At 44.5% G+C, this 27,912-nt stretch overlaps 1 protein-coding gene and 1 long non-coding RNA gene across 2 annotated transcripts in view; one reads left to right on the forward strand and one right to left on the reverse strand.

The window, feature by feature from the left end:
• Positions 1 to 27,839, forward strand: LOC141265435 (uncharacterized). Its single transcript, XR_012320096.1, has 3 exons — positions 1 to 186; positions 11,705 to 11,997; positions 27,670 to 27,839. It is a non-coding gene; the product is annotated as an uncharacterized lncRNA (long non-coding RNA).
• AHRR (aryl hydrocarbon receptor repressor) overlaps positions 11,767 to 27,912 on the reverse strand; it is a 457,961-nt gene continuing 441,815 nt past the window's right edge. The window contains exons 10-11 of the mRNA XM_073678511.1: positions 22,789 to 22,930; positions 11,767 to 15,916 (exon numbers count right to left, since the gene is read on the reverse strand). Of these exons, the coding sequence (XP_073534612.1) occupies positions 14,803 to 15,916; positions 22,789 to 22,930 (1,256 nt within the window). The 3' untranslated portion in view covers positions 11,767 to 14,802. The remainder of the gene's footprint in view (positions 15,917 to 22,788; positions 22,931 to 27,912) is intronic.

The raw sequence follows: 27,912 nt of genomic DNA on the forward strand, positions 1-27,912 counted from the left end.
GCTGTGATTGGTGGGAGTGTTAGGATGAAGCGCTCAGGGAGTTCCAGGATCTGACACGGAGGAGGCGGCCATATGTCTGACTGACAGGAGGCTCGTGTGTCATGGAGCTGCTCCTGGGAGGCGTCTCCTTGTAGCCCGGTCAGTGGTGATTCCTGGGGCTGCTCATGGCCCCTCCATTGTAGACAGGTCAGTGGTGATTCCTGGGGCTGCCCATGGCCCCTCCATTGTAGACAGGTCAGTGGTGATTCCTGGAGCTGCCCATGGCCCCTCCATTATAGACAGGTCAGTGGTGATTCCTGGAGCTGCCCATGGCCCCTCCATTATAGACAGGTCAGTGGTGGTGAATCCTGGAGCTGCCCATGGCCCCTCCATTGTAGACCGGTCAGTGGTGGGTGATTCCTGGAGCTGCCCATGGCCCCTCCATTGTAGACCGGTCAGTGGTGATTCCTGGAGCTGCCCCGTGGCCCCTCCATTATAGACAGGTCAGTGGTGGTGATTCCTGGAGCTGCCCATGGCCCCTCCATTATAGACAGGTCAGTGGTGGTGAATCCTGGAGCTGCCCATGGCCCCTCCATTATAGACAGGTCAGTGGTGAATCCTGGAGCTGCCCATGGCCCCTCCATTATAGACAGGTCAGTGGTGGTGAATCCTGGAGCTGCCCTGTGGCCCCTCCATTGTAGACAGGGCAGTGGTGATTCCTGGAGCTGCCCCGTGGCCCCTCCATTGTAGACAGGGCAGTGGTGATTCCTGGAGCTGCCCCGTGGCCCCTCCATTGTAGACCGGTCAGTGGTGATTCCTGGAGCTGCCCATGGCCCCTCCATTGTAGACCGGTCAGTGGTGATTCCTGGAGCTGCCCCGTGGCCCCTCCATTGTAGACCAGTCAGTGGTGATTCCTGGAGCTGCCCATGGCCCCTCCATTATAGACAGGTCAGTGGTGGTGATTGATTCCTGGAGCTGCCCGTGGCCCCTCCATTGTAGTCTCCTGTACAGAACGGTCTGGAGGGGATTTTGCACGAAGGACCCTGTGATCAGAATAATTAGTTTTGTAAGGGAATAAACATCTGAAATGTAACATGAATTAAAAAAATAAACTTTTATTTATTTTTATTTCTTTCTGCAGGGCCAATAAATTCAGAATTTGGTTTTGCTATTAATAAAAATGCTTCTTATTGCTTGTCATAACACAAAAATGACATGTTGCCCTGATTCATCAGTTTTATCAGAATTCGACTTTAGTCGTATTTGCTCCAATGCCGGCCAGCTCCATCTACGTTTTGAAGAGTGGCGTCCACTTTGCGCAGAGGGGTATGGCCGTGGCCATCCAACAGATTCTGTGTAATTTGCAAAAGTGGTGTTAATTATGGCAGAAAATTCCTCCAGTCCCTGACTTAGTATATTTGTTGCAATAGCGCAGAGCAGCTGAAAGGTGCACCAAACTCATTTTGAATGTGGCACATCTTACTCCAGCGGACCATTCATCAAGACTGATGTGCAAGCTGCGGTAAATTTGCATGACTGAACCTCTATACAGCAACTCCATGCTCACTGTCTCACTACAGGAATGACTAGAATGGAGTTGCTGTATGGATGTTCATGATATCTATGTAAGCAGCAGTGTCTTTAAAAGGAATCTCTCGCCAGGTTTTTGCCACCTAATTTGAGAGCAGCTTAACTTAGAGACAGAATTTATAGAAAATCACGGCACTCCTATTTGGGTCAATCTTTAATGTTTTTATTGTAATCCAGTGCATTACATTAATGTTAACGTTTCGGTCAACCAGACCTTCATCAGAATAATGCAGATTACATTAGAAGCAGGTATGTGAGTAGGCACAACTAGGTAATGGAAGTCCGTTGCTATAGAGGGGTGTGCTATAGCGATGGACTTGCGTTTCCTAGTTGTGCCTACTCACATATCTGATTCTAATGTAATCTGCATTATTCTGATGACGGGTCTGGTTGACCGAAACGTTAACATTAATGTAATGCACTGGATTTTAATAAAAACTACATCTGCTTTTGACCCATATTGAAGTGCCGTGATGTACAATTAGTTGGAGAACCTTATTCCAGCACTGGGTCACTTACTGGGATGTTTGCTATAGCTTTGATAATCTCCTGCTGATGTGATTTTTATCACAAGTGGACTAGTAAATTTTCTGCCATGTAGTCCTCCATATTCATGATCCAAGAGCTCTGTATTAACCCTGACCGCACCATTGATTGTCAGCTTTCTGCCTATGTACAGTGTACACAGAAAGCTTTGAATGTAGTGAGGGCAGAGTTATACAGAGCTTAGAAATCAGAGAACTAGCAGATCTGCAGCAGAGAAAAAGTCAATCACTGAGCTCAGCAATGTGGCTGAGGTGGACAGCTGAAATCTGTGTTCACTGTCGACGTGACGTCACTGCTTCAGCCAAAACACTGACCTGAGGAGCAGCGGGGAGCTGACACTGGACTCAGAGAGGGTGAAAACCAGCTCTATTTGTTATGTTAGGTATATAAGAGCGTTTGGGGTCTACGTTCCGTGAAGTAGAAAACCCCTTTAAGGTGTGGTCTTTTTTTTGTGGGTTTAATGTAGTATGTGGCTATAGTGTAATATGATTTAAGGGAACCTGTCATGTGAAAAAACGCTGTTAATCTACAGGTGAATCTGAAGGTGAGTGGCCACCGCCCTGAGAGGTCCGCTGCTGGGAGAAAATTAACTTTATGGCAAAAATGGAAGCTGGCACGTTTAGGTGGGCTGCGCTGCAGGAATGGAGAGGCTTGGGATTCTAAAACGGTTTTTATTAATACCAACGCGTTTCTGCGCCAGACTGGTGCGTTTCTCAAGGTATAAAAACCTAATGCCATTTGTTTTTTATACCTTGAGAAACGCGCCGGTCTGGCTAAAACGCGTTGGTAATAAAAAAAAAAAAAAAAAACAACAAAAAAAAACAAAACATTTTGGAATCCCAAGACTCTTCATTCCCACAGCGCAGCCCGCCTAAACGTGCCAGCTTCCATTTTTGCCATCCATATACCTCTTGCAGAACCCTTTCCTCCAGCCATGGGGCAGCAGCAGCGGCTTTTCATGCATTTATAGGTGTTGTGCCTGTACACAACACCTTTAGGTGAGTGCTACCATTGATTTTACCTATCCCTTGCCAGACGGTATTGCCCTATTTTGTGTGCTCTTCTGACCCTCTCCAGAGCTTCTCAAAATGAACTTAATGCCTCGGGCTTTCAGACATAGAGGCGCGGCTTCAGGCACAGCTCTAATGCTGAGCCAGCTGTCAGTCAGTGCTGGGGTGTGGTTACAGCCGCCGCTCACTATGCACTGAACAGTGACTGAGACTCAGCTAGCTGCACCCCTATAACAGAGAGTCTGATTCTGCCAGGAGGCGTAAAGTTATTTTCCTTTTGGTAGTGGGGCTCTCAGTGCAGGCGCTGGGCGGCTTCAGAACGCTATTAAGCTGCAGATTAACCCCATATATGCAGGTTAATACCATTTTTTTACATAACAGGTTCCTTTTAAATGAAGTCTGTCAGCGCAAAATGACTGTTCAAACCAAGCATATGTACTTAGTGCACCAATGGCATGACTGATCCTTGTTTTGCATCAATCTCTACCTTCCTCTTCCTTGATTGACAGCTTTGGCTTTTCAGGATTCAAATGAGCATGATATCTGATGGAAAACAAGTAGGTAGGAAGGTGTAAACAATTGCTTGGCACTGCAAGGGTGCACCGAGCGCCTGTACTTGGTGAGAGCAATCATTTTGTGCTGATACCGTGTTTCCCCGAAAGTAAGGCCCTGTCTTACATTAATTTTACCCCCAAAAGTCCCACCCTGCCTTACTTTCGGGGGAGGCCTTACATTGGGAAAAAAAACAGGCTGAACAGTATGCAGCCTCCCCATACAGTGGTTCTGCCCCCCACTCTGCCACCACACACACACACACACACAGCCCCATACGGCACCCATACACATACCGTACACATATCGTATACACACACACACACACACACACACACACACACACACACACACACACACACACACACACACACACACACACACACACAGAGAGAGAGTTTCGGAACTTACCGTTACTTTCCTTCTGTTTCGATCTCCTCTGCGGTGCCGGGCTGACGATTCGGATGCCGGGGAAGCTGGACCAATCGGAGCGAGCCTGCAGGCGGTGACGTCGCAGCTGATTCGGCCAATCAGCTGCGAGCCGGCTGACTGGCCAATCACACTCGAGCTGATGGCCAGCAGGGACTAGGGAGCCTGTGACGAACAGGCTGATCGGCCAATCAGCTGCGAGCCGGCTAGGGAGCCTGTGACGAATCAGCCTTACATTCCCCGGCCCCCCCCCCGCTACCCTGCCTTACAATCGGGGGGTGCCCTACATTGGCGGACCCCCCGAAACCCCCCACCCTGCCTTACTTTCGGGGGGGTCTTACTTTCGGGGAAACACGGTAGACTCCATTTAAAGAAGAACTGTCAAATAAATTTATGCCAATGTTATTAAAGGTAACCTGTCAGCAGGATTTTGCTAAGTGAACTACAGGCAGTGTCATGTTGGGGCTGCTGCACTGATTAATATGATACCTGAGGTGAAGAAATTAGTCTTGTGGCTCTTGTGTAATCAGTGTTTGCAGTTTTGAGTTAATAATATGCCCGTGCTCCGGAGCGGACCTGTAGGCAGAGTCTTATCCTGGTGCTCTAGGCCAGATCAGCAAGAGAAGACCTGCCCACAGGCCGCCCCGAAACAAAAGTATGTTCCTCATTAGTGATGAGCCAGTATGTTCGGTTAACCCTCTCGGCGAGTATGCTCGGGCTAGTACCGAGTATCTTCAGCGTGCTCGGTGATATGTTTGAATTACTCCCATGTGCATGATTTGCAACTGTTTGATAGCAATACATGTGAGGAATGCTTAAGAAATAAGCATTCCCTCCAGAGACGCTGCTACAGCAGCACAGAGTCTGTGATGGAGTCGCTGACATAAAGCTAGATGGAAGCCACATGCAGGTACAGCAGTGCTGTATGAAGCAGCCTCAGCAGGATGGCCAGACATGAGGAAAAACCGCATGGTGAGCAGAGCGGCGCTGGGAAGGCCTGTGAGTCACCGCCATGACAGTACCTCCCATGCCTTTTTTTTTTTTTTTTTTTTTTTTTTATTAGGCCAGGCACCCAAGGAAATGTTACATGAAAGGAAGAGGTGCAGGCAGTTTTGGCAGACTTGCTCCTGGACTGGATTTTCCTCTTCCGAGTTGAAACCACTTAACCAGAGGGGCGTCTCTTATAGGAGCCATTTCAACAGCCTTAGTCAGAGAGTTTGGTTTACCCTACCTGCATTGGCTCTACAGCAAAAGGTGGAGCTTGCGGCGACAAAGGCCTCCTATAAGGTTGGAACCCCCCCTGAGGTTTACCGTAAAAAGCTGATGCTTAAGCCTGCTCTAGAGCTTGGTCATGGAAACGGAGATCAGTCCTAGGAGCGAGGTGTATAAAGGCATCCAGAGAGGATGGTAGATCTCTGCTTCCCAACTCATCCTTGATGCGACCAGACAGGCACTGCCAGAAAGTTGCCACCAGGGCTGCTTCATTCCAGAACAGCTCCGCCACCAGGATGCGGAAGCATAAGGCATACTGAACATCGGAATTTCGTGCCCTGTCTTAGAGTCAGCAGGGATGAGGCGGAAGACAAGGTGCGGCCAGGTTCCTCAAATACTGCCCGGAACATCTCCAAGAATCTTCCAACATCGTGCGTCTCAGAACCTCTATGCTTCCAAATAGGGTTTGCCAAGCCAGATCTCATCTGGACAGCAGAGATACAATGAAGGCAGTATTGGTCTGGTCAGAAGGGAAAATATGAGCATGGAGAGTGAAGTGGATTTGACACTGGTTAATGAAGCTGTGGCTCTCCTTGGGATCTCCATGAAAGCGGGATGGAAGTGGAAGCTCAAGCTTAGGTGTTCCACAAGACACTGGAACTTCAGGTGGCTCCCCTGGAGATTATGTCGATGCTGAGGAAAACGGACCTGTCGCAGTTGAGGTGCTGGACACGGTGGACACAGTAGTGGACAAATCCTGCAGCTGAGCTGCCATCACATTAATTGTCTGCATCAGCTGGTCCTGACGCTCAGAGCAGACCTCATCGTACAACACTTGTACTTTCGTCTTGGAATCCCTGGATCCTGACTTGTCAGCGGGGTCCATGGCCTAAACATACTGTTACGGTGGCGGGCGAATGTAACGCTGGTGGATGTGGACCCACTGTGCCACGGGCCGGGCTTACCCTGGAGGGGCATGACTAAGCGACTACCTGGTATTCACTAGTGCCTCTGGTGGTGAGGATAGGGTCGGCCGAAGGTAGTTTCTAGTTACCACTCCAGGGCAGTACCTGGGTCTGCAGCAGCTGACCATAGGGTCAGAGGCGCAGTACGGGAGGGCAAAGACAAAGCGAAGGGAGACGGTCCGAGGACAGGGCAGGCAGCACAGGATCAGTAGGAATAGCCGGGGCAGGGCCAGAGAGGTCATACAGGATGGGTAGGCAAGCCAGGTCAATAACGGAGAATCAATACAAGCAAACTCACAAACAGGACACTAACAGACAAACTAGCTAGGAACCAACATTCGGGTAGGGAGTGGTAGGAACAGTTGCTTGATATAGACCCTGCTAGCATGGGATAGGCTGGGAAAGCTAATCTCTGCAGGACACAACAGGGTTAAATTCCTGCAGAGACTGTCCCCATCCCCTTAAGGCTAGATGGAAGCCACATTCAGGTGCTGCATAAAGCAGCCTCAGCGGGACGGTCAGACATGAGGAAAAACCACATGGTAAGCAGAGCGGCGCTGGGAAGGCATGTGAGTCACCCCTGTGACATCCTTCACTACATCCCCTCTCTCAGTTCCTATACACAGTCCCATCCTGGCATAAAACTAATTTCAGTTTCCTTTACAGGGCCCCATTCTGCAGTAAATCACTCCCTTCAGCCATGTCCTGCAGTTTATCACTCCTCAGCCCATTTATATTTAGCACTATTATTCAGTATATCATTCCGTTCACCTCCCTATACACTGCCCCATTCTGCAGTATATAACTTTTTAGCACCTGTAAACACAGCCCCATTCAGCAGTATATTACTTGTCACTCATCATCCCCTCTATACACAGCCCTGTCTTGTAATGTATACCGTATTTTTCGGACTATAAGACGCACTGGACTATAAGACGCACCTAAGTTTTAGAGGAGAAAAATAGAAAAAAATGTGGTCATGATGCCCTGTTAAGGGGGAGGGGGTATGCTGCTGACACTGTTATAGGGGTAATGTCCCCCAATTCTGTATATCTCCCGTCCTGGTATATATGGCTTCTTCCTGATATGTGGCCCCATCCCAATCCTGGTGTCTATGGCACCCCTCATCCTGGTATGTATTGCACCCTTCATCCTGGTATGTATGGCACCCCTCATCCCTCATCCTGGTATGTATGGCACCCTTCATCCTGGTATGTATGCCCCCCCTCATCCCCATCCTGGTATGTATGGCACCCTTCATCCCTTGTCCTGGTATGTATGGCCCCCCTCATCCCCATCCTGGTATGTATGGCCCCTTGCACCCCTCATCCTGGTATGTATGGCACCCCTCTTCCTGGTATGTATAGCACCCTTCATCCCTCTTTCTGGTATGTTTGTCACCCCTCATCCTTCTTTCTGGTATGTTTGTCATCCCTCATCCTGGTATGTATGGCTTCCCTCATCCCTCTTCCTGGTATGTATGACACCCTTCATCCCTCATCCTGGTGTGTATGGTACCCTTCATACCTCATCCTTGTATGTATGGCCCCCCTCATCACCATCCTGGTATATATGGCACCCTTCATCCCTCATCCTGGTATGTGTGGCTTCCCTCATCCCTCTTCCTTGTATGCTTGGCACCCCTTGATCCCCATCACGCTGCACACAAATAAAAGTAAACAATCATACTCACCTCCTCTCTCCTCCAGCGCTGCATCCTGCTCTGCTGCCGATAGGGATCTGTGTGAGCCGTGCATGGCTTAACTGCCATGTGCCCTCACACTGTGAGATGCTGTGCCGGAATAGTCACTGCTCTCCACGCCGGGACTGTGTGCGTGGGGAGCAGTGACCATTCATTCTCCTTAATAGCGTGCACACTGTACCCGCAGCGTGCCTCCTGCTGCCGCTCTGCGGTCTTTGTGTCTGCTATTAAAGACCATGAATATTCACTACAATCCACTCCCATGGGTTGTAGTGAATATTCATGGTCTTTAATGGCAGGCACACAGCAGAGCGGCAGCAGGAGCTGCACTGCGGGTACAGTATGCTCGTTATTGAAGAGAGTGAATGGTCACTGCTCCCCACGCACACAGTCCCGGCGTGGGGAGCAGTGATTATTCCGTCACAGCATCTCACTGTGAGGGCGCATGGCAGGTACGCCATGCGCGGCTCATACAGTGAGATCCCTGTCAACAGTAGAGCGGGACGCAGCGCTGGAGGAGAGAGGAGCTGAGTATGATTGTTTATTTTTTTTGTGCAGCGTGATGGGGATCAGGGGGTGCCATGCATACCAGGAAGAGGGATGAAGGAGGCCATACATACCAGGATGAGGGTTGAAGGGTGCCATACCAGGAGCCGCGCAGCAGGTACAGTGTGCGCGCTATTAAGGAAAATGAATATTCACTTTTCCCCATGCCTTTAGTGGCGGGCACATTGTAGGCTGCAGCAGCTGCTGCCTCCTGTTCCCCACTCCTCTGCTGCCCCCCCCCCCCACACCAGCCACAGTTTTATTTATATATATATATATATATATATATATATATATTAGTACAGACCAAAAGTTTGGAATCACCTTCTCATTTAAAGATTTTTCTGTATTTTCTTGACTATGAAAATTGTACATTCACTCTGACGGCATCAAAACTATGAATTAACACGTGGGATTATATACTTAACAAAAAAGTGTGAAACAACTGAAAATATGTCTTATATTCTAGGTTCTTCAAAGTAGCCACCTTTTGCTTTGATGACTGCTTTGCATACTCTTGGCATTCTCTTGATGAGCTTCAAGAGGTAGTCACCGGAAATGGTCTTCCAACAGTCTTGAAGGAGTTCCCAGAGATGCTTAGCAGTATATCACTTGTTTTAGCTTCTTATCCACAACCCCATCCTGCAGAAACATTGCTAATCTTAGCCCCCTGATCCAGCCTCATTGTGCAGTCTATCACTTCTTTCAGTCCCATCCTGTAGTACACCACTCATCTCAGCCTTTTTATATGCACATCAATCCAGTCCTTCAGTGTATAACTAATTTCAGTTGTATGAGATAGCCAAGATGATTGTCTATAAAATGATGGTAGTCTCATGTTTGAAGCAGTAGTGGATGATTAGATATGGAGCCTGAAAGTCAAAAGTTCAAAATATTGTGTTACCCTTTTGCTCATCAGTGTATAAACAGGCTAGGTTTTCATCTAAGGCAGTGAGCTCAGGGAAACTGACCAGACTGGATGTGTCTTCGCGTTGAAGAGACAGAGAGAAAGACCAGCCAGAATCCCTATCTGAGAAGAGTCTGCACTGGCCATGTGCAGAGAACCAGAAGAATCAGTGGTTGCTATGGACAATACTTGTTTTGTTTGACTGAGCTGTGGCTAGCTCAGCCGTGAATGAGTAGCCAGGGTCTGTTCTGTGTAGTTAGCGCATGGACAAGGCTGTACATTTATGTTTGTTTATTTTGGCACTGAGCAACCTGTGGAAAGCAATAAAAACTGCACGTGTTTGGACCAAAACTGCATTGCCTGTGTGAACGCTACTTAAGGTCTAATGCCTACCAAAAAGAGTGAATTGCCTACAATATAATAAATATTGTTTGGCCATGAAAAAGAAAATAAATCTTTATTTTCCAATGATATGTAGTTTAGTTCACAATCTTTCATTTTTTTATATAGTAATACAAGGAAAAGCACTCCATAATTTGAGAAATTCCCTAATTGGTTATCAATCTCAGTGTGATCGCCTAGCCGGGCTCAGAAGAAAAGGAGCATAATTTGGCTTCTGGAGCATAGATCTTGTTAGAATAGGTTTCACGTCCAAAAGTGTTTTCCAGAAATGAAACAGAAAATTTTAAATTTTTCCCTCATAACTATAATATTGGTACCCAATATGTTTTATAGAGGTGTCATAAGGGACACACACCATAACTTGGAGTTGTGTCCCTGATCTTTTCTGTGTTAAATTAATGTTTCTATTCTAAAAAAAAAAAAAAAAACCCTGCATTTTGGCATACTGAAATGAGTCATGACTAATCCAATGGTTTATCAGTAATGGAATTCATGTTTTCATTAAAGGGAATCTGTCACCACATTTTTTTTTTCACTCCATCTGAAAGCAGCATGATGTAGAGGCAGAGACCCTGATTCCAGCGACTTAACACTTAAGGCCCCGTCACACATAACGAGATCGCTGATACGTCACGGTTTTTGTGACGCAATAGAGATCTCGCTAGTGATCTCGTTATGTCTGACAAGTAGTAACGATCAGGCCCCTGCTGTGAGATCGCTTATCGTTACAAAGCTTCCTGGATCATTCCTGGGTCGTTGCGCTCCCGCTGGGCAGTGTGCATCGCTGTATTTGACACCTTATCAACGACCTTGTTAGCGATTCAGAACTGAGACACGTAGGCGTGCATAAATTGGACTTTTCCGCGCCCCTCGTCCCCGATTGGTGGTCGCTACAGCGTTCTCATTTTCTGCCGTGCATAAAGAAGGCAAAAGAATAGCGATTCCATCCTTTGTTTCTGACCTCATGCTGGATTGCAGATCCTAGCAGAATTCTCCGGCTGTTGATATCCATTCATTCGACTGAGTCCTGATTTTGCGTAATTTTATGCACGCCTTTGTGACACAGTACAGTCCCTATCAAGGTGTGGATCGTTGAAATAGCTGCTGTGTGAAAGCGTCCCAACGATCGCCGAGATCGTTAGTTAGATCGCTGGGGCGGCCGAAATCGTTGGGAAGTTCTGCATGTTTGACAGCTCCCCAGCGATCCCAAAACCGTGACGTAATAACGATCTCGCTAGCGATCTCGTTATGTGTGACGGGGCCTTTAGTTTACTGGGTGCAGCAGTTGTGATAAAATCCCTGATTTCTCTGCTGTTGATCTAGCAGTGCTCTAAATGCTGAGCTCTGTATAACCCTGCCCACACCACTGATTGGCAGCTTTCTGTGTACACTGTATATTGACAGAAAGCTGCTAATCAGTGGTGGGGGCTGATTAGGTCACAAGAGACAACTAGTTCTCTAGTGATTATCTCATGCTAATAAAACACTGATTTTATTGAAACAACTCATAGCCCAGTAAGTGGTAATCCCTGGAATCAGGATCTCTTTCCTCACATCATGCAGCTCTCCAATTGCATAACGAAAACCTGCTGACAGATTCCTTTTAATTTCAGAGTGCTGTTGTATAGTTTTTGTAGATTAAAAAGACACATACACTCATTTAAAGGGCTTTATTGCCCTAAGATAAAAGAGACGAACTGCATAAACAGTAGCTTTAGGCTAATGCTAGCCTCCAGCAAGCAGCTGACTACCAATCACAATTAAACATGACACTGCAGGAAGCCAGCACAACTCAGCAAGGCACAAGAAAGACAAAGGTTAAGCCGAAAACATATTGATTAATGGCAACAAACTTGCCTTACAGGAACATCAGCAAATTAAGCATCGTTACAATATGAAGTACTAACTTTGGTGGAGAATGTTCAAAAACACAAGTTTTGCTTCCAACTGAATGGGCTGCTGTAGAGAAATCTTTGCAGAGAGAGACCCCCATAGATGATGACGAGGCCTAATTCGTGGTGTTTCAGTGCGTAGCAGATCTAGAAAAGTTGCTTGTGTAAAGTGATCTGAAGTGGTGGAGCCTTTCTTAACTAAAGTACCACAAAAGGATTTTTAGACCTAAATGAGAAGATGCTGAAGACTACTTCAAGCTAAAAGGTGAGATTTTGGTTATCTGGGTGTTAGTATGAACGTTTATTCTCGGCATGTGCACAACTGGACTTTTGTTGAATACCTGTATGACCTCATCCATCTTGTAAGGAGAAACGCTGCAACTAGATAAATTGACCCCTGCACAGATTGCAGATAGTCATGCTTGACAAGTATATCCATTCCTTACCTATTAGGAATTTACAAAACAGCCGGTCAACTTGGTTGAAATGTACAGAGATACTGACCATGTTCTATATGAAAAACGCCTTGGATGTTGCAACTTCTGAACAGCAAATTGTCCACATACCAGAAGTTGAAAGATATTTTTCCATATCATTTGAAAAACGTATCTAATTTCATCTCAAATAAGTTGGGACAAGGGTATATCCACCATTGTGTAGCATCTCCTTTTCTTTTTACAACAACCTGGTAACTGAGACCAATTGCTGGAGTTTTGGAAGAGGAATATTATCCCATTCTTATCGGATGTAGGAGTCTAGCTGCTCAACAGTACTGGGTCGTCTTTGCCAGCTTTTTCATTTCATAATGTTCCAAATGTTTTCTGTTGGTGAAAAGTCTGGACTGCAGGCAGTCCGTTCATCACATAAACTCTTCTTTTGTGAAGCCATGCTGTTGTGATCGATGCATATGAAATATGTACGTTTTTCCCTGAAGGAGACATTGTCTAGATGGGACATTTGTTTTTTTTTCCCTTGATAGACACCCGTACGATGTTGAAATGTGTTGTGAATAAAAAACCTTATTCTCATCTTTTTTTTGAAGAATTAATTTACTCCAGTAGCGCAGCCCACCTCCCCTTTTCATCCAACTGGATCTATTGTTTGGATAGGAGCACATGTTGTTCTAAAACCTTTATGTAATGCTCAGCATTGATAGTCTTTCAAGAAATTTAAGCTGCCCATGCCGACCCAGCAGGAGACCAACAAACTCCTGATACAGCAGTTCCAACAACAACAATAACAGCAGCTGCACCAGCAGCAGATGGAACTCCTGAGAGAGGCTCTCCACGGCAGGAAAACCGCCCCTTCCCTAAGCCAAAGTGACTTGGCCCAGGTGTGGAAGACGGAGGGGGAACAATGCCTGGGCGACATAGTGGTTCTTGGCCCTTCAATATTTTGGCATTCAGGTTGAACAAGAGCCCAGGAAACAAAATGGGAATGTGGACGCCCTCTCAAGGGCACATTGTCTGCTGGCAGAACGTGCCCAGCTCCCTGGATTTGGGCAGAGGGGGGTATGTAAGGTTGCAGCTGGACAAGTCCTACATAGGAGGTATGTGTCACCGTGTTGGCTAACCTCAGTGATATAGGACCCGGAGAAGCAGGCTCCAGCACAGATAGTACTGAGAGGTTTTATTAATGGGCCTAGATTTTGGGTCCGGGTTTTAGGAACAGTCATTAAAGCTGGGTGGGTCTGGTTGTTACCATACCTGCAGTTCCAGGCCTTGGAATGGCCTTTTTAATGCAGTCCATCTGCCTCATTCAGGGTCTGTGTGTGGAAGGAAGAAAAGACCTGAGAGATACTGAAGACATTTGTCATTTAGAACTGTCTGACAGTACTTTGCTCTACAAAGGTGAGCCTGTGACTGTGATACCAAGAACTGTACCTGTTTATGTAATATTGTTTCGCCAGCGAAAGCTTGTTTCTTTTTTGCTTAAGATTTGTAAACTTAAATAAATCTTATTTGATTGAGAACCTGCTGCACCTGTCTACCTCAAGTACTGCCAGAGTGGAATCCCTACAATACTTATATTAGTAACACTTACCTTTCCAGCCTTTTGTTAACCCTATCCTAACTTTTTTTTTAAAGGTTTTGCCGTCATCATTTTCTAGGTGATTTAATTTTTTCAAATGAAATGGAAAAATGTCTTACTTTCAACTTCTGAGATGTGTTCTGATGTGAATAAAATATAACTATAAGAGATTTTCAGATCATTGCATTCATGTTTTTTTTTACATTTTACACAGCGTGCTAACTTTTTTGGAATTAGGATTGTACTAAAAAGGACATTTTAGAAGAGTTGACAGGTCCTCTTTAAAATCACTGAGCAAATGAACAGAACATATAATTTTCCACCACATGTATTCTGTAGACTTAGTCTTCAAAGGATTTCAACTTTTGTGTTGTAATAAACATATCATAAAGCAAACATAATGTTTATTTTATTGTTTTACTTCATGGCTGCATTTCCTGCTTTTCATTTAGAATCAGTGACATTATGTAACTTTAACATCAGAATAAATGTCTGACCGTTTTCTATAAATACAATGTCTTAAAAAAGGAAAAAGCTAAGCAATTATCAGAGTGTATAGCTGTCTAGAGCAAAAACATTTTTGGGGGCCTTGCGTATTTCAGTTTTCATATTGTTAAGGTGCCAATCAAATACATTCAGTCCAATATTCATCAAGGCAAGTATCAGTGTATCTCAAATTATTAATACTGTCATTCTTCATTTAACAAAAAGGACTTTCTAAAAAACAGCACACCCTTTAAGGGAATGCCACATAGTCCAAAGAGTTATAAAACATAGAAAAAGTGTGAATATCTCATAAAATAAAATTATTTTCCACAGAAGCAAAAACCTTTTTTTTTCACTAGTAGTAGCACAAGGAAAAAATAGTTGCATTTCTTGAGAAATGAGCAGTTTTCAAAACGTCTGCCCGATACATAAGGCTTTTTAAGCACCAACCGCACTTTTACCACAGTGTAAGCTATACATAGAAAAAGAGACCTTATGTCAAAATAGTGCAATATATTATTTTATCTAAAATTCAAATAAGAAATGCAAAACTTTATTGAATGTATGCAAATTCAGCTGTATTATGTGGCATTTGGCCAGGTAAAAAACCCATCAGTGTGTTTTTTTGGTAGAGTGCTGGTATTGATTCCTGATCACTCTCAACCCATGGAGGGGAGTCCAGGGGCTCACGCTTTATATTCTGAATCATATTGTGAGCTTTGAACTCACATTGCAGCTTATACGATTGGTCGCCCTGATTCTTATCATCTGTTACATAAAGTGGATTGTTTAAACAATCTGCCCCCTGTTGGCTCAGTACGCTGTCCAGGTAGCTGGACTTCTGGGGATAAAATTGAGTTGGATCTTTATTATACAGACCTTTAAAAGACCGACTTGTGTTTATATGGTTCATATGTGCAGTTGGAACAAAACCGTGTCCTCTATGTGTAGACTGCATATTATGATGCTTTGGTTTCAGGCAAAAGTTTTGCTCATTGAGGTCTGATTCAGTCTTCAGGTCAAGTGACTGAGGGTAGTCCATCAAAGTTCTTTTTACGACATTACTTTCACTCATCCATCCATGACCATGAGATTTAACATAATGTTCAGATCTGCCCTCAGAATCTGAGTCATTTTCAGTTTTGATGGGGATGTTCAAAGGCAAACCTGAGTCATATAGGATATCTGGAGTCACAAAAGTATTTTCCATTTTAATATTATCTGTAGGGTAAGAATCTACAGAATGCTGCTGCAGACCATGGTATACCTGGAAATTGTCAACACCTCCGCGTTGGGGTCGCCCTGTAAGGTGCACTCCAGGATGGCTTTGGTCCATGTTGTAGAAGGGCCTCCCTGATCTATTTGCAAATGAGCCTATCAACTGGGGTCCTGACCTAGACCCAACAGAATTCTTTACTGTCCATCCATTGCTGGTGTTACAGTGATTCTGCATGCTAGAAAAATGCTTAGGTAAGAAGTTTTCCTCCTGCAAAAAAGAGTCAGTCTTGTTTGTATGAAACTTAATCTTCATATCTTCTTTCTCCTGTTTTCCCCATGTTAGATGTTGCTTCAATAGTGCTGGTGATTCACTTGAACTGTTACATAGAGGAACTTCTCTATTTCCTTTCATACCAAGCATAGTCTGTTTTTTTTTGATCTCCTCATCCCTGAAATTAATCCAATGTAAAACATTAAAAGACATAATTCAAAACATTACAATTAATTTAAAGGGGTATTCTCGTGTTATTAAATTACTTTAGCATGAAAATAAGCAAGTTTGTAATTGACTGGCTTTTTCTTTCTGCTGTCATTCTTCTGCAATGAGCGTTTTTATCTTTATATAGTGTACAGCTTGTTTCCATGGAGCTCGGCCACCTTAGCCAGAATGTCCAGTAGTTACATTCCAGGAAAGGAGTTGAATCCTAATATTCCAGTCAGCTCTCTCCAACCCATTGATTTTGATGCAGCAGTTAGTTGCTTACCTCCTTACCCCTCCCTCTCAGCTCCTTACAGAGCTCTTATGAGTCCTGTAGAATCACAAAACCCACAGCTAACAGCATCAGAAGTTTCCAGAGCAGTGTTCCTAATAACGACTCTCACTTTCCTGATACGTATGCTTGTTCAATTGAGTGTCTCTAGAGAGGGACAGAAGCGCTCACAAAATAGGGCAATGCAGTCTGGTAAGGGATAGGTATAATCGATGGTAGCACTAACCTAAAGGTGTTGTGTACAGGCACAACACCTATAAAAGCATGGGAAGTTGCTGCTGCTGCCCCGTGGCTGGAGGAAAGGTTCTTCGAGAGGTATAATAGCAAAAATGGAAGCTGGTACGTTTGGGCGGGCTGTGTTGCGGGAAAGAAGAGCCTTGGGATTCCAAAGAGTTTTTTATTAATACCAACGCGTTTCTTGTTATACCTTGAAATAGGCGCCGGGCCGGCGCGGAAACGCGTTTGTGTTAATAAACACTGCTTTGGAATCCCAAGGCTCTTCATTCCCGCAGCTCAGCCCACCTAAACGTGCCAGCTTCCATTTTTGCCAGTATGCTTGTTCAATGGCTCTTTTATCCCTATATGTCAGTATAGTGATGACAGTGTGGAATAAACCATGAATGTGTAGTAGCAAAATGAAGCTACTCATTACACCTGTCACTCAAGAAGGAGCTGCTGCTCCCCCGAGCAACCAGGAAGTAAGGAGACTTGAAGGAGACTGCAAAGCACTGAGCTGCTCCAAAAAACAGCTTGAGAATACCACTTTAAAATTGAGTATGTTAATGATCAAAACATAAGAACAAGCAATCCTGTTCAAAATCTGTCATATTTCTCTCTATTGGCATTAATGCAAGCTGATATTGAGCAACTTTTACTCATGAATACAGCATAGTATCCGCCACATATTAATAAATATGATATTAGAGCAACAATATTTTACTGAAAAATTATAAAAGCAAAACAAGCAGTAAAAACATTGTCGTTGTTGTATAGTATACTTGGTGAATGGAATTAGTTGAGGTATAAGAGTCCCACTGTGGCTTTATCACTAAGGCTCTGTTTAAAACTAAAGCCAACCTTGCATGTTGTTATATATAGTCAATAAAGACACAAAGGAAATATTTTTTTCTTCAAAAATAATCTACTTACTGAAGATAAAATGCAATTCAGGTGCAAAAAAGATCAACTTCCACCAAATACAACTAAGGTGCGTATTGCTACCCCGGATGATCTGCATGCTTAAAGAAGGAAGTAGACCCCCGAAACATTGCACAGGTGTGCAGATGACTGTTTCCTCCATTGCAGTGTCTTAGCAGGCAAAATTAAACCGCAGCCACCAGTGGAATCCAACAATGCCAATGCAGGGTAGCGACACACAACCTTGGTGAATCTGGAGGTTGCTGTTATTTGCCACTGAATCGCATGTCTGTCTTCAATAAGAAGTTTTTTTGTTTTTTTTTTAAACACAAAATCTTTTGCTATGTGTCTTCATTATGTGTTTCAAAGAAGTGTAAGACCACTCATGGACACACTTATCGGGCTTGCTGAAGCAAGTTACTTTGAGACATAATGTTGTAATACAGCGGCTTGCGGCATTACTGTAATGGTCCAGGGGGTGTGCTCTAGCTGACCATTTACCTCTCCCTCAGGTGACTGATCACATGATTGTGACATCATCGCAGGTCCTGTGTGCACTAAAGGATATATAAATCCTGGTGGTTTGGAAACAGGGTGAAAGGCGTGAGGCCTGATCCCTGTGTGTGGGACACCATTAGCCGAGAGAGGCCTGGTGAGGCCTGGTGAAGCCTAGAAGGCAGAGGCTGGATCTAGGATACCAGTAGCCTTTTGAAGGCACGTGGCTCGGAGACTACGTCTGGGAAGCCTTAAAGCCACAGCTGTGGCAGAACCGAGCTGAGAGAAGCAACTAAAACACGGAAAAGGTAAAAACGCTGCTGAATGTGGACATTGATATTGTTACCTTGCTGAAGGCTGTATCGGGAGCCAAGTGGACACTTCTGTCACTGGAAAGGCTCTTGGACATTATATGTGTAACATGCCTGCTAGCCACTGGGATGGACTATGTTATGTGCAGTTTATGATGTGTAATAAACTGCTGGACTGTGAAATACCGGAAAGACGTTGCATGTGTGCTTTAATTGATCCGGTGAAGGGAGTACCCCCAGCGTGATGAATAGCGCTACCTCACATGTGGTTAGAGAATGCGGGCAACTGCAGCCTGGTTACTATGGGTAACGGCACAGGATGATGAGTGTGGATGCAAGCATCTTGCTGTGGCTTGGCGTGGTCATGAATATTAAAGCATCTGACTGTAACTCGGTGGGGTTACGAAAATTTTCGTCGCACCCAAACCTGGTTTGCTGTGGCTCGGTGGGGCCACGAAAATTTTTCTGGGAAGAGCGGTGTGAAGTGTCTAGTGTGAACAGCGTACCGCGATGGCTGTGAACGGAGCAGCAAATGAGACTGGAGCTATTGAGCGATTAAAGTGCCGGTTAAAATCGCAGCAGGTATTTGAGAAACGTCTACAGGACATGGTGCAGGAACGGCAGGAGCTGTTGGCACCGTATAGAATGGCGGCAGTGGACCACTCTGTGAACTCTCCGGGGGCGCCAGTATTGTCCCAGAGTGCCCGGGTAGGTGGTAAGAGATATTGCGAACTGAGTCCTAAGACTGTTGCGTTTTTTTTTTGTTAAAGTACCACCTTTAGGTGTGGTTGCCCAAAAGGGGGTGGAGTCTAAAAAGGGGGCGGATTTTCAAAAGCGCATGGAGTATAGAAAACCCAAATTTGTTACTGGTTGTTCGTTGGTATAGCCTAAAAATGACAATTTGACCGTTGATAATGGGGTAGCTCCAGTAGGGTTGACGTCAAGGTGGGAGGTGACTTGCTGGTCCACGACACCATGGGGAGTGACACAGACCCCACAACTGACGGTGACGCTATGAAAGTAGAAAGAGAGTTCAGTCAGTAGGGGCTAGACGAGGGGAGAAAGTCCCCCTCTCGTCGTCGATGGCGCAAGGGCCACAAAAAGGTTGCTCCTGTAGTCTTTGCTGAAAGTGAAAATAAAGAAAATGTAATGCTGTGTGCCTTTGTTCCAAGTGTGGATCCTCCTTTAGAGGCAGAAGAGGAGGTGACGTTGCCAGTAGAAAACCTCCGGTACAGTACTGAGACAGAAGGATCAGGATCTGACAGCCCTGAAAGAGGAGGTGGCCAGTCATGACCAAGAGCTGGAGCCTATCAGGCAGCAGTGTCAGAGTGATGGGCATTTTAAAACTGGAGGAAAGCAGTGAGGAAATCAACAAATGGAAGGAGATGTTCCAGAAAATTAAAGAGGACCTCCGCAGAACCCAAGAGGAGGTTGTTCGGTTGCAGTTTGACAAAATGATGTCTGAAGATGAGCTGTGCGAGATGAAAGATCATTTCTCCCTGGTACAGTTAGAGCTGATGCAGGAGAAGCAAAGGCTGGATGAGGGTCTACACCAGAGGGATAGGGAGCTATCTGCCTTAAAAGGGGCGCTGCAGGATGAAGTTTCTGGACGTGATCAAGACCTAGAACGACTGCGCGAACAGTTCAACCGGGAGCTGTGTGAATCCAAGAAGGAGAATGGTGAACTCATGAGGGAGCTGCAGCAATTCCAGGACCAATTAAAGCCTCTAATGCAGGAGAATGAGCGGCTGGTGGACTCTCTGTACCAGCGAGACCGGGAGCTATCCGCCCTGAAAGAGGCAGTAAAGAGGCATGAAAAGTTCAATAGGGAACTGCAACAAACTAAGAGAGACTATGAGGATCTCCTCAAGGTTAAGGAAAAACTAGAGGATGATAAGGCGGATGCAGAGCACAGGCGCCAAGTGATTGAGACCACCCTGCAGGACACCCGTGATGTAAATGATGATCTCCGCAGAAAGACCCTAGGTCTGGAAGCTCAGGTGAAGGAGCTGCAGATGTTCTGTGATAATCTCCAGAGGGCAGAGACGTGCCTTAAGGAAAGAATCAGCAAGATGGAAGCTGAGCGGAAAAAGATGAAGGAGTCTATCGGAGAAGCCACAGACCAGGGCCAGGAGTTGGCCACTGGAGATGGGAGGTATGAAGCAAATACCTCAACGAATAAGGCGAGCTTGGATGATTCGGTGGATGTTAGAGCCGAGATCAAGGAGCTCAAGGAGATGCTACAAGCCCATTTGAAGCAAGAGAAGTTTGAGAGACTGGCTGTTGAAAGCCGAGTGGGCGCATTGGAGACAGAGAGGTCTGAGAGAACTCTACTGTTAAAGGAGCAGTTGAAGCAGGAAGAGCTTCAGAGATGGGCTGCTGAGAGGCGAGTAGCTGAGCTAGAGGAAGAAGTTTTCGATCTCAAAGGTCGCCTGGCAAAGTATCACTCAGTGAGCGAGGCCTCCTTGTAGAAGGAAAAGGGCAAATAAGTTGCACTTACTCCTTTTATACCATGAGAAGGTGGACCTGAGGAGAGCTAAGAGAGTGTTAACAGAAGATAAGTATGAAATGGAAGTGGTCAAGATGAAAATTCTTGAATTTGTAGCTGTGAGTCAGCTCAGGGGAAGCATACAGGGTGAAGAAGCTGAAAGTCAGTTGCCCCTGAAACCTGAGCCAGATGATCGTTTGGAGACCACTGGTGAGACAGAAACCTCTCGGTACAAGTGCCTCATAGATGTACCTGAGGATTTGAGAGAAGAATGCACCAGTGAGTCCGTGCATGAAGAGTTTAAGAAGGCCGTGGGAGCCTGTAAGGTGTACTCGACCTCAGAAGCTAAACAGCTGCTGGTCCTGTCCACAACCGAAGTCACAGTGAAGAGGGTGGCTATCCTAAGTGACATGCACTGGCGATGTATTCGCACAAAGCGGTTTGTCCGATTGTAGACGGAACAAGCCATTAGACAACTGGAGTTTATGAGAAAAGCTCAAAATCTGCGTCAAGAGGTCATCCGGGTGCCTCAGGCTCTGGTAAGAAAGCTCATTGGGAGAAATGGCCGAACCATGCAGATGATGGTAAAGAAGTCTGGTGTGATGAAAGTAAGCAGTCCACGTGATTGACAGGACTGGATACCAGATGAAGACTGCATGGTGTCATTCTCCGCTGTAGGAACGGAAGAAAGTCTTGCATATATACGCATGCTGATGAAGTACCGAATGACCTACCTGCGAGAGGTAGAACAGTTGAATCTCGCTAGACTGCGAGTGAAAAGACAGCATCGCCTGAGCAGCAGAAGATGGCAGCCGTCTAGAAATTGTGAGACCAGACAGAGAAAGGGCCGTTCAAATAATAGAACGGCTACAGTAGAAGTTAGAGCCTTTCCAAGATGTCCTGAGGGTAGTGGGCGTGGGTTTAGAGGTAGTGAGACCTCCAGTAACTCAAGTCTGAGTGGCCCATACAAACGACCCAATAGAGTACGGGACAGTACGGAGTCGAACTGGACCTTAGATACCAGGGCATGTGAGTCACACTGCTGTATTGACTGCTGGGAGCAGGGGAGGTCTGACAAGGTTACGACCGACCCCTGGGAGCGAGGGAGGTCTGACAAGGTTACGACCGACCGCTGGGAGCGGGGGAGTTCTGACTAGGTTACGACCGACTGCTAGGCGCGGGGGAGGTCTGACAAGGTTACGACTCACCGCTGGGAGCGGGGGAGGTCTGACAAGGTTACAACCCGGAAATGTGACTTGACGAAGTCAGTGACAATGACAGATGGTAGGTCCCTAAGGAATGGGCTAATGTCGATGACTAATGTTCCAGGGGCTGAGCAGCACAATTGTCAAGTACATGGGCTCTGTGTGAACTGTGGGTTATAATGTGATTGTGTATATTATGTGTTCAACCCCACAAGTTTGAACAGAGGGAGGGATATGTAATTCAGCGGCTTGCGGCATTACTGTAATGGTCCAGGGGGTGTGCTCTAGCTGACCATTTACCTCTCCCTCAGGAGACTGATCACATGACTGTGACATCATCGCAGGTCCTGTGTGCACTAAAGGATATATAAATCCTGGTGGTTTGGAAACAGGGTGAAAGGCGTGAGGCCTGATCCCTGTGTGTGGGACACCATTAGCCGAGAGAGGCCTGGTGAGGCCTGGTGAAGCCTAGAAGGCAGAGGCTGGATCTAGGATACCAGTAGCCTTTTGAAGGCACGTGGCTTGGAGACTACGTCTGGGAAGCCTTAAAGCCACAGCTGTGGCAGAACCGAGCTGAGAGAAGCAGCTAAAACCCGGCAAAGGTAAAAACGCTGCTTGATGTGGACATTGATATTGTTACCTTGCTGAAGGCTGTATCGGGAGCCAAGTGGACATATCTGTCACTGGAAAGGCTCTTGGACATTATATGTGTAACATGCCTGCTAGCCACTGGGATGGACTATGTTATGTGCAGTTTATGATGTGTAATAAACTGCTGGACTGTGAAATACCGGAAAGACGTTGCATGTGTGCTTTAATTGATCCGGTGAAGGGAGTACCCCCAGCGTGATTAATAGCGCTACCTCACAATGTGTATGAATACAATATTTTGTATTATACTTGTGGATTGCTTACCTCTGAGCTTGTTGTGGGACAACTACGTAATCTGAACAACCATTTCTGTACAGTATTGGAGAGTTTGCCTCTACCCACACCCACTGGTCTTCATTTGTTCTGACTTTTAATAATGAAATTCCACTGTCACCGGCATTCATTACTGTTGGTAAGAAAAATAATAGTTTACATGTGGTATATTATGCATTACTTCTAGCTTATAGATCCCAAAAGTTGTCATGACACTTGATTAGCCATTTAGATAGTAGTGATTTTGTAATAATACTAGTATATTACCTACAGTTCTGGCTATTGCAATTTGGTGACAATTCATGAGCCTGTGCAATCCATAGGACGTAACTGTATGTCAGGTTACAGTAACTGTTCTGCAATCTGGATGTACAATCACGTAGGTAGAAAAGTATTAATAAAATGGACTTACTACAGTCATTTAAATGGCTTTTGTCAGTAGGATCACACTCTCAAGATAGATGTCTATTTGGGCATATAGGTCATAGAATATTGTATAAAATGATACCTTTGTATCTACGGTCTGATGTTGTATTCCAAAGTAATCCACATTTTTATTAATATGTAAATTAGTTGTTAAGATCTATGGGCCGGACTCAGACCTGCCTGAGAATCTGCCTCCAGAGCTTATGTTAAATGAAAGGTGGCATTACCCGTGTGAGACATGTAATGACTAACCATCTGCTCTACATGTCTCACACTGGTAACACCTCCTTTCATTTAAAATAAGCTCTGGAGGCAGATTCTCTGGGAGATCTATGTCCGGCCCACAGATCTTAACAACTTATTTACATAGTAAAAAAAATGTGGATTTCTCTGGAATAAGACATCGGATCGCAGATATCATGGTATCACTTTCTTTAGCTTCCTATAACCTGCATGCCCATATAGATGGCTTAGATGGGTTATTTCTCCTTACAGAAGCCCTTTAACATCGCAAGTCTGTTATTTTTTCATGTTAGCCCCCCATTTACCATAGATTCATGGCCCTATCATATTCCCAATAGTCCAATGCAATTTTTGGCAACCTCAAACAAACTGCAAAGGTGTTCCCTGGCAGAATGAGTATGGGGCCTAAAAGGGTCTAATGATATGGGATTTAAATGTTAGTCTGTATAAATAGCAATTACTGCTGAATATTTCTGGCTTGTACAAAACCAGCGGCCAAGACCATGGCTGTCTCTCTGACATTACTTAGTGCTTTGTGGCTGCAGACTGAAGCTGTGTCACACTATCTGCCCTTCCCCTGCATCCACCCCATACAAAATTCTTTTAAGGGTACGTGCCCACGACAGGAATAGTAGCGTTTTGGATGCAGCGTATTTTTGCTGCCTCCAAAACGCTACGTTCTACATTACAAACACAGTGGATGAAATCCTATGTCCGCTGTGCTTCTATTTAACACTGCAAAAAGTCGCCTACGGTGCGGGTATCCGAGCCACGGCATGTAAATTTCTGTCTCCTGTGCGTATTTTCCCCAATAGACTGTCATTAGATGCGGTAAATCCGCATAGTTCCAAACCACATGTGTTTAATGTAGAACGCAGCATTTTGGAATACGCTGCTACTATTCCTGATCGTGGGCTCGTAACCTAATAGGAAGAGCTTTCTGCTTTTTTTCAGCTAAATATCCCTCAGTAATATCTACATGGTACATGTGATTGGGGTGAGTTATGTATGAAGGCCATGCAGTGACACATTTGCCAAGAGAAGTGACTGTCCCTGATGTCAGAGAGGTGAAAATTTTAAGCTGAGTAATATGAAGCAGTAATTGTTATTGTTGGAGAAGCTGAATTCATAGTGGTACCTAAAAATCATTTATATGGAACCCTAAAACAAAAAAACAGGCAAATAGAATATTATCATTTCACTCGTAATTTTGAGATTGTATAAGCACCTTAAGCAAAATGCTATTAATAAAGTATATAAAAAGAATATTGAGAATTGATGAAGACATTTTCCTTTATGGATAGGAACATGTTAACATGCTTCAGTTTAATCATCAGAACACCAAAATTCAGGTACATAGTAATTTACTTTTTCGTTGATAGCAGAAAAAGACGTATAAAAGCAAAACTGCCTCATGGATTTTGGGTGTCTAAGCTAAAAAAAAATCTTGCAAAACACAATACAGTAACAATAAAACAGGATAAAGGAGTGTCAAACCTTATCAAGGTAACTTACTCCTGGTGAAACGTGATCCGAGTAGAAATACATAAAGTAGGGCAATCTAAATATAATAAACTGTAATATGTTTTGTTAACACTAGTTAAAGGAGTTTTCCACTTTTGGAAACCCCCAGTTCTATGGCTGCAGTTTCTGAGCTTTACTCACCCTCTCTGGATCAAGTGCTGAGTCTCCATTGCTACTCTCCGGGTCTGTTATTGTCTGCAGCGCTAACATCATGTCAACAATGCTGCAACCAATAACCAAGTTGACTGCATGAGCCGTGGGTGAGCTGTGGCATCAATGCTACACATAGCTCCCAACTGTCCCGGATTCAGCAGAACTGTCCCGCTTTTAGGGCTCAGCCTCGCATCCCGTCATGTCAGAGCCTTTGTCCCGGGTTGTCATATGCACCTCTCTCTGACGTCTTCATTGCTCCGTAGCTCCTCCTCCTCCTCCTTTGGGCTGTTTCTCTCTGCTCAGTGCAAAGTAAATTATATATTCAAGGCTTCTTGCCTGTGATTGGGTCTCACCGGGACTCGAACACGTGTCTGCATATTTGCAAGCTGCAACTTTACGAATGAGCCACAGCTTATAATAATACGTATAGGATAATTTGATGATCTTGACCTCTATTGCAGGCAGTCAACCCAGAAGCAAATTATACATGTCCATAGAAATACATTGTGTATATAACAATGTATTTCTATGGGCCCTGTATACTGAGGTGAAGAAAAAGATTTTTTTTTGTTCCTATAAAAGTAGTAAAAATAATAAGAAATTACAAACATATACAGTGAAGGAAATAATTATTTGAACCCTTGCTGTTTTTGTAAGTTTGCCCACTGACGAAGACATGAACAGTCTATAATTTTAAGGGTAGATTAATTTTAACTTTGAGAGATAGAATATCCCCCCAAAAAATCAAGAAAATCACATTGTATAAATTAGATAAATTTATTTTTTGCATTTTGCAGTGAGAAATAAGTATTTGATCCCCCTACAAACCATTGAGTTCTGGCTCCTACAGACCAGTTAGACACTCCTAATCAACTCATTACCTGCATTAAAGACAGCTGTCTTACATAGTCACGTCAGACTCTAACCTCTACAACATGAGCAAGACCAAAGAGCTTTCTAAGGATGTCAGGGACAAGATCATAGACCTACACAAAGCTGGAATGGAAGTAAGTAACCATAAGTAAGATGCTAGGTGAGAAGGAGACAACGGTTGGTGCAATAGTAAGAAAATGGAAGAAATACAAAATGACTGTCAATCGACATCGATCTGGGGCACCATGCAAAATCTCACTTCGTGGGGTATCCTTGATCATGAGGAAGGTGAGAGATCAGCCTAAAACTACACTGGGGGAACTTGTTAATGATCTCAAGGCACCTGGGATCACAGTCACTAAGAAAACCATTGGTAACACATTACGCCTTAAAGGTTTAAAATCTTGCAGTGCCCGCAAGGTCCCCCTGCTCAAGAAGGCACATGTGCAGGCCTGTCTGAAGTTTGCCAATGAACACCTGGATGATTCTGTGAGTTATTAGGCGAAGGTGCTGTGGTCAGATGAGACAAAAATTGATCTCTTTGGCATTAACTCAACTCGCCGTGTTTGAAGGAAGAGAAATGCTGCCTATGACCCAAAGAACACTGTGCCCACTGTCAAGCATGGAGGTGGAAACATTATGTTTTGGGGGTGTTTCTCGGCTAAGGGCAGTAGAGGACTACTTCACCGCATCAATGGGAGAAAGGATGGAGCCATGTACCGTAAAATTCTGAGTGACAACCTCCTTCCCTCCACCAGGACATTAAAGATGGGTCGTGGCTGGGTCTTCCAGCAAGACAATGACCCAAAACATACAGCCAAGGCAACAAAGGAGTGGCTCAAAAAAGGAGCACATTAAGGTCACGTAGTGGCCTAGCCAGTCTCCAAACCTTAATCCCATCGAAAACTTATGGAGGGAGTTAAAGCTCAGAGTTGCCAAGTGACAGCCTCAAAATCTGAATGATTTAGAGATGATCTGCAAAGAAGAGTGGACCAAAATTCCTCCTTACATGTGCACAACCCTCATCATCAGCTACAAAAAACGTCTGACTGCTGTGCTTGCCAACAAGAGTTTTGCCACCAAGTATTAAGTGTTGTTTGCCAGAGGAATCAAATACTTACATTTATTTGCATTTTGCAATGAGAAATATCTAATTTATACAATGTGATTTTCTTGATTTTTTTTTTTTAACCTACCCTTAAAATTATAGACTGTCCATGTCTTTGTTAGTGTGCAAACTTACAAAAACAGCAAGGGATAAAATAATAATTTTCTTCACTGTAATTTCCTCTATTTTTGTGAGTCTCCCCTGGTCTTAAACCCACAGAACTTAACATTAGGCATTAGATAAAGAACTCTTTTGATTAATTTTTCTGATTAATTTTTGATGGATTCTTGATGGAGTTTTGACCCCCAGCCCCTAATCTAATGCTGCTGTGCAATATATATGAATTACATGCTATGCTATATTATATGTGTAGAATTTGCCTGCAAGTCCTGTTTACTATATCTATATATTATTCTCCATATTTTAGGTTGGTGGTTCTGATATATATAGATACAAATGCATATATGTAAAAATATTTAGCATATGTAATTATATTATTTTTGCTTTATACTGATTTTATGTTCCTTTTTTTTGTATATACACAGATACCTTGAAAAAGGCCAATATAGGCCGAAACCTTGTGTTTATGTATCTGCTTTCATTTGGGTCTGATTTACCACTAACAAATTTTGGAATCTATACAAGTCAAAAGTTATTGAGTGCCGGAGTTATTACTGACTTTTTCTACATTGTATTACTCCTGAGCACCATCAAAAAACAGTGAGCACCCAATCTTTCTTATATTCTACTGTATATACTCACACATATAATATGGGCTAGGTGCAGTT

Source organism: Phyllobates terribilis, unplaced genomic scaffold (genome assembly GCF_046119375.1).
Source record: "Phyllobates terribilis strain yellow unplaced genomic scaffold, ASM4611937v1 Scaffold_4__5_contigs__length_816908805, whole genome shotgun sequence".
Lineage (NCBI taxonomy): Eukaryota > Metazoa > Chordata > Amphibia > Anura > Dendrobatidae > Phyllobates > Phyllobates terribilis.